The sequence below is a fragment of the Sorghum bicolor genome, chromosome 5 (genome assembly GCF_000003195.3).
Source record: "Sorghum bicolor cultivar BTx623 chromosome 5, Sorghum_bicolor_NCBIv3, whole genome shotgun sequence".
Lineage (NCBI taxonomy): Eukaryota > Viridiplantae > Streptophyta > Magnoliopsida > Poales > Poaceae > Sorghum > Sorghum bicolor.
The window spans coordinates 55,824,733-55,837,509 of NC_012874.2; the positions used below are offsets into that span (position 1 = coordinate 55,824,733).

Genomic DNA, 12,777 nt, shown 5'->3' on the forward strand with positions numbered 1-12,777 from the left:
AAAGAGATATATTCCCTCCGCATAGGATTTAGAAGTCGCTTTTGACAAGGTTTGAATCAAACATTAAGAACATAAATCATCAATAACTTCTAAATTATTGAGTTCACTAGTACAAAGAAGCACTACGCTAGCGGTGGAATATAATTTTTTCAAGCGGTTTCAATTAAACAACGCCTGTGGAAAGAAATTGGCTTGACCGACTAAAAAACCACCAGTAAAAATCAATTTTCACAGGCGGTTTTCCTAACAAAATTGCCTGTAGAAATCATGTATTTCTACAAGCGGTTCTCCTAAGAAACTGCTAGTGAAAATCATATTTCTACAGACGGTTCCTTAAGAAAACCGCCTGTAGAAATAATTTAAAATTGAATTTTTTGAGTTTTTCAAATGACCTCGTTTGAAAAAACCATCAAAACGAAACTTGTATATCTCAAAAAGTTATGAAACTTTATAGTGGATAAGTTTTTCATTTGAAATCATCTTGCCATCGAAAACTATGTTTAAATTTCTCAAATTTGAAATTCAAATTTTATAAATGACCTCGGATGGAGAAACTACCAACATAAAAGTTGTAGATCTTAAAATGTTATGAAACTTTGTAGTTGACAACTTTTCCATTGAAATCAGTTTAGGGCCTCAAATAATCAATATATGCTCGGTTTAGGATAATATGTGGGGAACTAAACTCTAATATTGACACAACTAAGTGATAGATGGAGTGGTAGAGGAGGCTACGCGCGAGGGCAAGGTCTCAGATTCGAATCCCATCAGCCGCGTAGCGCGTAATTTTATGCGAAAAAAATGCGTGACTTGCTCCTTCAAAGGAGATGGGCGGGCCATTAGCTAGTGGGCCTTCCCTAGGATTAAAATCTTTTTTTGTCTATTTTTAAAAGCCAATTTCGTATTTTTTATAAAAATATTTCTACATGCGGGTGGCATAACTAAACCGCCTGTAGAAACTTTATTTCTACAGGCACCTAGTGCAGGCGATTCGCCAATCCGCCTGTGGAAAGAGATTGGGAACCGTCTTTCTAGTGGTTCTGTGTACTAGTGGTTTGCAAATGTGAAAATCATATAAATAGATTTGTCTTGAAAAATACTTCATAAAAGTATATATGTATAGATATATTACTTTTTTCTAAATTTTTTTTATAAAAATAAGAGGTCAAAGTTGTGTTTTGGAGACTGTGTTGATGTTATAAATGACTTCTAAAATCTGATATGAGAGTATAAATCTGATACGGAAGGAGTACATGCAGTAACAAATTAATAGTCAATATGCTACGTTTAAATAGTTGTATTCTTATATGCAGCCGTAACGGTGCTAGCTATGTAGCTAGCTGACGTGGAGGTGAGAGACAAAAGCAAATACTACTTTATATATCTTTATTTTTCTATATTCATCTCTTAGACTCTTGGACTACTTGAAATAGATCAGCTATTTGTTTGTTGCTAGTGACTATTCTATTTCTTACTTTTTTACTGCCCACATCATAATAGCTAGACAAATAGCTAACTGTTGAGCACGCCCTCACAACAACTATTATAACTCCAGAAGGGGACTTAACATGACACGTGTACAAGTACAATGCAATGAACTCTTAGAAGAGACAACTAATACTAGCTATAGCTTAACCTACGATGTAAACTCTTGTGTGAAGATAGACGTTTAACAACCGAAAACCCCCATTTACTAAGTGCCTAGCTTCCCAACGTTCGCATAGGATTTTTCTAGGATGTTGGCCTAAGCGCCTAGCTTCCCAACGCTCGCATATGATTTTTCTAGGGCCTAACAATACCTTGATAATAAATCAATAACATATATATAACTGCTATGGTAACAATAATTTTGCTCGTTTTGAGCATGTACGAATGTATCATGTATTAATTCCTGTGGAATAAACATCCATGTATGGAGAATTGGCGTGTTATTGTATCAATGAGCAAACAATTTTCGCATTCTATTAATTAATTCACACGTGAACAGTAGATAAATCATGACAGGTTTTGGTCTTCATTAAAAGAGATATACACGCAGTAACAAATTAACAGTCTATTCATCTCCAATAGTTTCGTAAAACTTACTTGTCAAATTTCGTGATTTGGCAAGTTGCTAAAACATATGGCAAGTGAGATTTTTTCTTTCTCCAACAGTTTGTCAATTGGGCTTGATAAACTTAAAAAGAAGACCCACAACCAACAATCAAATCAACTAATCTGTTGGATAGCAAGTTAACAGATATGGACGCGCTGTGCTGCTGGATAGCAAGTTGCCAAAAGATAGCAACTCATTTACCAAACGGTTGGAGTGACTATTTTATAATTTTGCCAAATAAACAAGAAATAGCAAGTTCGTTTAGGAAACTGTTGGAGATGCTTTGTATAACACAACAACTATTATAACTCCAGAAGGTGACTTAACATGACACGTGTACAATGCAATAAACTCTTAGAAGAGACAATTAATACTAGTTATATAACCTAGGATGTAAACTCGCTTGCGACGATAGACGTTTAACAACCGAAAATTCCCATTTGATAAGTGCCTAGCTTCGTCCCAATGCTCGCATAGGTTTTTTCTAGGATGTTGGCTTGCGTGCAGCTCACGGGGTTGAAGCATCCGTTGCTTGGTCTAGGATCACAACTCACAAGCACCCCTGTTGGCCTAATAAGCACCTAGTTGTGTGCAGCTCACGGTTGAAGAATAAGTGCCCTGCGCCATACATGGTCATGCGCTCGGTTGCTATGAAGGAATGAAGGAGGACACTTTTTAGAAATAATATTTGTCTCCCTTTGGTCTGCCAGGATCATGTCACAAGAGCTACACTACTACAAAAAGTATTTGTAGCTATACAACTACAATATTGAACCACCCATATAAATAGGCGACCAATAGTAAAAATGAAGTGCTAAAATTTGAATTTTTTAAACGACTTGAGATGGAGAAATAACCAATAAAAGTTGTAGACCTCGACAAGTTAATGAACTTTGTTATTTACAACTTTTTATTTGAAATTATTTACTACTTTAAAATGTTGTTCGAAATTCAGTTTAAAATTATTGAAGAACTATAATTTCTATTTTTAATCTCTGGCTAAAACTTGTTACTAGTTTTTCCGTCTTATACTAACTTCAAATTTGATGATTTTTTCTTAAATTTTTCTAAAATCATGCTCTATATATTTATTGTATTCTTACAACTATTATTTTCTCCATCTTTTCATGTGTCTGTGTTTTATCTATTTGAATTTTAGTTTCAAAAAATGGCAACTTCAAATATCATTTTAAAATATTAAATGATTTTAGCTGAAAAAGATCTATAATTTTTATTTTGGTCATTTCTTCATCCAACAAAGTTATAGAATTTTGTGAACAATGTTACTACAAGAGAGAGATGTTAATTTTATGAACAATGTTACTACCACTAGTCATATAAACAAATGACCAAAATTATGTTATACAATATATCAGAAAGTTATAGAATTTTGTAGTCGACAAGTTTTTTTATTTTAAGGCCTTGTTTAGTTCACACCGAAAACCAAAAAGTTTTTAAGATTCTCTGTCACATTAAATCTTGCGGCACATGCATGAAGCATTAAATATAGACGAAAATAAAAACTAATTACACAGTTTGACTGTAAATCGCGAGACGAATCTTTTGACCCTAGTTAGTCTATGATTGAATAATATTTACCACAAACAAACGAAAGTGCTACAGTAGCGAAATCCAAAAAAATTCACATCTAAACAAGGCCTAATTTTTTTTGTCAAGGAAAACTATGTTCAAATTTCACTAATTTAAAGTTTGAATTTTTCAAATGACCATGGATGGAGAAACAACTAAAATGAAAGTTGTAGATCTCATAAAGTTATTTTTTATTTGAAATCATAAAGTTATTTCTACAACTTTATAGTTGATTAATTTTTTATTTGAAATCATCCCGTCAAGGAAAACTACGTTTTAATTTCTAAAAAAATGAACTTTAAAATTTTTAAATGACCTCTAATGGACAAACAACAAAAACAAAAACTGTAGATCTAGAAAAGCTATAAAACTTCGTAGTTGTTAATATTTTGTTTTGAAAACTATGCTTGGATTTATCAAATTTAAAATTTAAATTTCGTAAACGGCCTCAGATAAAGGAACTACCAAAATAAAAGTTGTAGTTGATAATTTTTTATTTGAATTTGTTTACAACCTTAAATGATCAATTTAAACTTGGTCTAGAATAATATGTGGGGAAAGAAAATCATATAGATGCAAGTGAATGTGTGACGTAGTGGTAAGAGGAAGGAGCACATGACGCCGAGGTCGCAGGTTTGTGGCCCTGCAGCCATGCATGCATTTTCGCACAAAAAATACGCGCCTTGGGCAGGAAGGCTCTCCAATGTGGCCTAATCAGAAGAATAGGTGATGGGGAGACCACAAATATTTGGCATGATCGATGGAGCCCGGGAGCAATAGGCGGTCGGCCTATCTGTTTCCTAAATTGGGCGCATCGACGCGGCGTCAAGGTGACCTCTGGGCCTCGTCTGGTGAACACCATACAGTGAGGTTGGCGTATCGCTTGCTTGTGGAGAAAGAGCTGCAGGAAAGGCTAGCATAGTGAGGGCCGGCGCCCTAACACTCAACTGCGAATGGGTGATGCGCATTGGCTAAACATATAGAAGCAGAGCCAATCTCCATCGCATAGAACCATTGGGGATTTGTGTTTTCTGCGGAATGGAAGAATACCTTTCATGCTCTTACACAACACGATTTCACACTATAGGAAAACTGAGTTTTACCGACTGCTAAAATCCTTTGTCACCTGCCAAAAGCAGGGCAGTCGGCAAATATACACTTTGCGGACCGCTCCTAAAAGCAGTCGGCAAAGAATTCTTTGTCGACTTCCCAATTATCCTGGCAGGTGCAAAAAAAAAAACAGTCGGCAAAGACGTCCTTTGCCGACTGCCTAGCAGGTGGCACAGAAAAGCTGGTGGCAAAGGTGGCTGCCTGGCAGGTGGCAAAGAAAAGCTGGTGGCAAAGGTCACGGGCCACTAACGGCCCCATCGCTGTCCCCTTTGCCACCTGCTAGGCCATCAGGTAGTCGGCAAAGATAAATTTTTTTATTTTTGAAATTTGAATTTAGGTTTTGGACATTCGACATCGTCACTTGCTCCAAACTTTCTCAAACTTTTTTCATAGCCTCCACATACAATAAGAGTGAACCTTAAAAACTGTCATGATTTTGTGACCCTTTTTGCTATATTTTGTTAATTAATTTCTTTTAATTGTATTTTCCACCGCAGAATCCTACTTTGAACTGCAGGTGCATCAAATAATGAAACTTAGCCATTCAAAAAATAATATTCATGTTGGAGAGTCTATTTAAAGGTCGTTTCCAGAAACTCACCCAAAATTTTGACGTCTTTATCCATGGAACATGACCATCCAGGTGTGGTAGAGGTGATTTTTAATTATATAAAATTCAAACCAAATCGGAAAATTAGGAAACTTGAGGAGGTGTCATGTTATCACATGTGAAGCCTATGATAAAAGTTTGAGAAAGTTTTGAGCAAGTTGCGACGTCGAATGTCCAAAATCCAAACACCTTTACATGTGATCACATGTGAACCCATGCGAAGATGTGTGGGTTTTACACATCTGACATCGTAACTTTGTCTAAACTTTTTAAATTTTTTATCATAGGCTACATATGTGATAACATGACACCTCAACAAGTTTCGTAATTTTTCGAGTTTGGTCAAATTTTATATAATTAAAAAGCACTATACCATACCTTGATGGTCATGTTCTTTGGACAAGGACTTCAAAATTTTGGGTGAGTTTTTGGACATGACCTCAAAATAAACTCTCCAACACGAATATTATTTTTTAATGCATAAGTTTTATTATTTCATGCACCTGCAGTTCAAAGTTGGATTATGCGATGGAAAATTCAGTTTAAAGAAATTAATTAACGAAATATAGCAAAAAATGTCACAAAATTACGAAATTTGTCGAGGTGTTACAAAATCACATGTGAAGCCTATGTTAAAAAATTCAAAAGATTTAAAGCAAGTTTATAGCTGTAAAAAAAGAAAAAAAATACGTAAAATCTTTGGCGATTGCCTCAGTCTACGGCAGTCGACAAAGAGTTATATTAAAATATTAGACAGGGCTTTGCCAACTGCCTAACGTCTACGGCAGTCGGCAAAGAATTAATTAAAATATTGGACAGGGCTTTGCCGACTGCCTGGGCTTGGAGCAGTCGGCAAAGGGCTCATCCCTAAAGTTGTGGCCAGGCCCATCTAACCTTATCCCCTCCCTCTCTCATCTTCCACACCCGCGCCACCGCTACCTCCCCTGCCCCACCTGCGCCGCCGCCCCCTCCCCTGTCCCACCCGCGCCGCCCCCCCCTGGCCTACCACGTGCCCGCCGGCCTGCCCCGCGCCCCTCCACCGCCGCCGGCCTTGCCCCGCGCCCCGCCCGCCGTCGGCCTCTCCCGCGCGCCGCTTGCGCCCCGGCCGCGCCGCGCCCTGCCAGAGGGTCGCCGGGGCGCAGCCAGGGCATGACACGGGGCCTTGTTAACATTTTTTTTTGTCTTTGCTTGGTTTCGCTTGGCTCTGGCTCCCGATCGGCAACTGGGTGGCGGATCTCGTTCGCCGTCGGGGTCTAGTCGTGGCCGATCTAGATCGGTTTATTTGCCTTGGCTATTTTTTCTTTTTGGGGGTCTGCTGAGTTGAGTTGCTGTTGCTAATGTCTTGCAGGCGACGAGCTCCTCTCCGACTCCTTCCAGTATAAGGAGATCTTTGACGGCGTCCTCTGGGAGGTCAAGGGCAAGGTATGATTCGTTTATCCAAACGCCGTGCACTTGTTAGAGAATTGATTGATGAATTCTAGTATTTGATTCCTTCATCCGAACCGAACGTGTGTGCTTATTAGAGAATTGATTTATTCTAGCCTGTGTACTGTGTGCTTAGTATGGGAGTAGGCGGCCATCCATCAGTCTTGATGTACTGTGTTTAGGGGGGTGGGCAGTCCTCCATCCATCTGGATGTACTGCTTGTGCTGCCCTCAGTTGTATTTTATAGTGATTTTGTGGTTTTCTTGTTGGAGCAAATTATTTGGCACACCATTAGTTTATTCCTGGTGTTATTTTGTGCTTTTCTTGCATGACCAAATTATGTGGCATGTCATGTAGTTTATTCCTGGTTCAGATTGATGTGTGCTACTGTTAGCTAGGTTAGTCAAGTGATGTTGATAACTCAGGTTTTTTGTGTGCGTTTCATTACTGTGTAACTGGCAGTCAGCTGCCAACACTTAATTTTTATGTGCGCGCCTGCCTTGAGTTTGAGTATTCTATGTGTTTGGTACCACTGACAATTATCAGTTTGCACATGAACCTGTCTTAGTAAATTATAGACATATATGACTCATGATATGTGCTGCTCTAATACTCTGTTTTGCTTAGTTCATTATGTCGTTCAGCTGGTTTGGTTTATTTTGTTTATTTACATGGTGCCCGATGCTTGCAGTGGGTCGTCGAAGGAGCTGTCGATGTGGATATTGGTGCCAATCCATCTGCCGAGGGTGGTGAAGATGAGGGTGTTGATGACCAGACTGAAAGGGTTGTTGACATTGTTGACACCTTTCGCCTCCAGGTTGCTGCCCTCTAAATGTGGCAGGAGTTGTTTTTTCTTCAGTCTACTCTGTGCATAGTTTTTTTTGTACTAATCTGTGTATTCCTGTTTGCAGGAGCAACCCACATTTGACAATAAAACATTTGTGACTAACATTAAGCGCTACATCAAGAACCTCACTGGCAAGCTGGAGCCAGACAAGGCAGATGAATTCAAGAAGGGCATTGAGGGTGCCACCAAGTTCCTTCTTAGCAAGCTCAAAGATCTTCAGTTGTAAGTTATATACTCAAAGTTCTATAGATAATGCATGTCATAATCTGTTGAAAATGCATTTCATGTATTGTTGGTTTATTTATGTTAGTAAAATACTATGTGAACTACTATCCTATCTTTTCTGCTAGTCAATTTAGATGAAAAAACTGTGTTGTCTTATTCATTTCCTTTTTGTTAATAAATTCATATGTTGTTTCTCTCGGTCATTGAATGTTCACATGGACAAATGTGTCTGTCGTTGTGATTATTTATTTGCCATGCACAATTGTTTCATGCATCTGTTATAGTCTTATTTATATTTATGTTACTGTGGTGTGCTGTTTCAATACCTATTTTACACGCACAATGTAATGGTTTATGTGCTGTTTCAATACCTATTTTACACGCACAATGTAATGGTTTATTGAAATCTGCACCTTAATTTTGCTGTGGTCTTAAATTCATGTTGCTTTGCATAATTTAGGTATGCAGATACGGGTAACTACCATCCACCTTCATCATGGTCATCTTCTTAACAGGTGTAATGAGCAGTCTTTTATCTTGAGAACTTTAATCCCTGCGGCTTGCGAAGTGAGCCTCTGACCATCAGCTTGTTCTCCAGATTGATGAAGGGGTCACAACGGGATACCTCTCTGTCTGTGCCTTGATAAGCACACCAATATAGTGTTGATTTTGTCAAGAAGTTCTAGAAAAACTATAAGTTCACTTTATAAAATTGAATCATTAATTGGTGTTTGACAGTGATTTTATTCTCATCGCTTTTGTCAAAAGAAATTTGTTATCCTAGTTTTGGACTCCACTGCTACTCAGTCCTAAAAAAAGAATAACTTTGAAGCATTTAGCTGTTAATAAGTATTTTGCCAGCAATTGATTTCTCATTTAGTTTATTAAATAGTATTGAAACATTTAGTGAGTGTGTGTGTTTATTTGATTTTCAACAAAAGGACAGAACATCTAAGAATTCTTAGAAATTTAGTTCTTTTCATGTAGTGTTAGGTTTAAATTTTTAAATATTGAATTGTCGCTGTCTAAACTTTCTTCACACCAACAACATAGATTCATGGCTATAAGAAATTATTTTTCTATACCTTGCAAGAGGTAAAAAAACACATAATAGTCTCTTTGTTTTCTACTTATAAAGTCTTCATGAATGGTTGGGTAAATACTACATATGTTTTACCTTTTCTTTTGTGTCGCATCTTTCTATACCAATATTCTTTTTGGAGCTCCTTTAGTTTCTTTGGTTTTTCTGTTTTACACATATTCCATCTATGAATGCTTTGGACATAATTATATGTGGCCTTTTTTACCTAAAATCAAAGGGGGGGTTAAGACAATGATCTCTTGGTACAGAAAATGTTACCTGGGTGTTTGTTGAGCCCTGAAAGTGGCACGATTGCAATTGCCTTTTGCAATTTTAATCACTATCGGCATATTAGAAAGCTACATTCCTTCTTAAATAGTGTAATCCTTAACCGTCATAGGTTATATTTCATTTTTTCAGAATTTGCTGGCATGCTTTCTTATGTGCCCTTCTTTTTTATGAAAAAAATCTAGGTGAAATGGAATTGGGAGCAACTATGCCATATTAGATATCTGCAGCAGTAGAATTGGGATTGGGAGCAACTATGCCATATTAAATATCTGCATCAGTAGAGAAGATGGTGCTTGATGTTTGAAGCTCTAATACCAAGGGTAGAGAGGACCTACTAACTGGTGCATCTTGAGTCATTGGACATCCAGAAAAAGCACCAGCTAATTGAAGCTCTAAAGGCACCATCTGAAGATAGTGGAGTTTGAAGATATGAAGCCATCTTGCTGTTTAGTACTTGCAATATCTTATTTGGGGCTTTCTGTTTATAACTATACTGCAGGATTGTAGAGCTAGCATGTGTGACTAGGTGATGTTTGTTATTTAAAATTGTTTAAACTGCTTTTTGTCTGAATTATGAATATTTTCCCAATCTATGCTTCATTACTAAAAGATATTAGTTCATTGGTTCTTTAATTTGCATTCATAGATGATGCCGTAGCGTTAGCACGGGTACTATACTAGTGTGACTTGATTGTTGTGATGCAAAACAGAAAAAACAGACCAAAACTTTACTTATTCCAGCTTTGCCATCTGCCATGTGGAAAGCAGGTGGCAAAGCTGGAATCTCATGAACCATGGCAGCTTTGCCACCTGCCAATAAAGGCAGTTGGGCAAGAATCCTTTGCCACCTGCTAATAAAGACAGTTGGCAAAGAATTTCTGTTCAAAAAAATTAAAATAGCCTTTGCCACCTACCCATCAAGACAGTCAGCAAAGAAATTCTACTATAAAAAAATAAGAAAAGTCTTTGCCGACTGTCGCGTAGTAGTCGGCAAACGGGATGCGCTCCGTCATTTCACAACGGCGTACGTTCCCTTTGCCGACTGCCATACTGGCAGGTGGCAAAGGCTTTGCCGACTGCTTTTCACTTGGCAGGTGGCAAAGGTTTTTTTACCGATGAATTCTTTGCCATGTGTTCTTTGCCGACTGCCACGTGTAAAGTAGTCGGCAAAGTCTTTGCCACCTGTTTTAGGGCCTTTGTCAGTCGGCAAAGAAAGGAATTCCAGTAATTTACCGCTCATGGGATATGATGGAATTATTTTCTTAACAAATTGCTACTATCAGTAATAAAAAAAAGTCAGAACATTGATCGGACGCCCTAGTCATTAGCACATGCGAATTTAACGCTCAAGGGATATAACGTGATTATTTTTTAACTAAATGATAATATCAGTAATAAAAAAATTCTGAACGATGATCAGACACTCCGGTGCTTAGCACACACGAATTACCTCTTATTTGACAAGATGGAATTATTTTCGTAACAAAATAATACTATAGGTAATAAAAAGTTAATCCGAGCGGTATCCAACACCTCGATGATTAGCTCCGGAGAATTTATGTCTAATGGGATATGATGGAATTATTTTCTTAACAAAAATATATTATCAGCAATAAAATAATTTGAACGCCGGACACCCGGTGACTAGCACGGGAGAATTTAATTCTCACGAGACATGATGGAATTTTGTTCTCAATAAAACGATACTATCAGTAATAAAAAATATTCTGACTTAATAAAATGATACTTTACCGCTCACATGTTAGGATGAAATTATTTACTTAACAAATTTATACTATTAGTAACAAATTGCGACTATCAGTAATAAAATAAAGTCAGAACATTGACTGGACTCCCTAGTGATTAGCACATGTGAATTTAAAGCTCAAGGGATATAATGTAATTATTTTCTTAACTAAATGATAGTATCAGTAATAAAAAAATTCTGAACGATTATCAGACACCCCGGTGCTTAGCACAGACGAATTTACCTCTTATTTGACAAGATGGAATTATTTCCGTAACAAAATAATACTATAGGTAATAAAAAGTTAGTCCGAGTGATATCAAACACCTCGATGATTAGCTCAGGAGAATTTATCTCTGACGAGACATGATGAAATTATTTTCTTAACAAAAAGATATTATCAGCAATAAAAAAATTTGAACGCCGGCCGGTCACCCGGTGACTAGCACGGGAGAATTTAATTCTCCTGAGACATGATGGAATTTTGTTCTTAATAAAATGATACTACCAGTAACAAAAAATAGTTCAAACGTGATCGGATGCCCCAACGATTATCCCGGTTGAATTTCACGTGTTAATGTGTTATCATACCCTAAATGCCATGCACTGGACCCGGTATTTTTTTAATGTGGCATCAGCCGGTCAATGACGCAAATGCATGCATGCTAGAAAGAAAAAAGCGCTGCCCTTTATTGCACCCGATAGATCACCGGGAAAAATTCACAGGCCATATAGTACATGAACTCAAAAGGCAACATTAATTCCTAGCGGCTGCCAATTTCAAAGCTCACCGGCGGTCAGGTGTCCACGGCGGGTGCAAAATTTTTCAGATTTTCCATCACATCGAATCTTTAAACGTATACATAAAGTATTAAATATAGACGAAAATAAAAACTAATTGCACAGTTTGGCCGAAATTGACGAGATGAATCTTTTGAGCCTAGTTAGTTCATGATTGGACAATATTTGTCAAATACAAACGAAAGTGCTACAGTATCGATTTCCCAAAATTTTTTGAAACTAAACAAGGCCTAGTATTCATAGGTCAGGCTTCTAAATAGTGTATATATATATATATATATATATATATATATATAAGCAATGGAGAGCATACAAAGGCTTTGGAATATTATTTCCGGGTGCTAGAACGAAACCCCTTCTTACCGCAAGCTTTTAGTAATATGGCCGTGATCTGTCATTACGAGCAACTATCTCCACTATAGAAAGAAGAAAAAAAAGAAAGAAGGAAATTTTCTAGTGAATACTAGAAAAGAGGGCTTTCTACATAGGGATCGTCAAAACAACGATTTTACCCTATCATCTGTAGGAAGGAACGACACTTCACGAGAATCAAAATAGGAAGAAAGTAGAGCCTATACTACAATTCTATGGATAAAGTTGAAATTGATAGAGAAAACACCGTAAAGATCAATTAGTGAGCGACTGGGTCGATACAACTAAAAAAACTGCTTCATTATACCACGATATGGGACAAAATTTAGTAATCCGCTCATATAATAAAGCCGATCCACTAAGGGATTAAGCAGCGGTGTAGTATCAGATCCCAAAGATAGTAAGTTCTTTTTTCTTTCTTATGGAAAAAGGTCTTTATCTAGGATTCTATAGAAATTTCATATATGAGAAAAAACAAAATCGAGATAGTTACCTTTCAGAAAATTCAAATGAAGGATATAGGTCTATCTATGCTTCATTCTTCTGAAGGTGGGAGAAAAGATCAAACTGATTATTGATCAAA

The 12,777-nt window shown here is 37.2% G+C and overlaps 1 protein-coding gene across 1 annotated transcript; it reads left to right on the top strand.

Moving 5' to 3' along the window:
* LOC8057630 (translationally-controlled tumor protein homolog) lies at nucleotides 6,747-9,907 on the top strand (the record flags this gene model as incomplete). Its single annotated transcript, XM_021462078.1, has 5 exons — nucleotides 6,747-6,827; nucleotides 7,522-7,647; nucleotides 7,742-7,899; nucleotides 8,418-8,469; nucleotides 9,457-9,907. Coding segments are annotated over 5 exons (468 nt in total), but the record flags the coding sequence as incomplete, so codon positions are not given.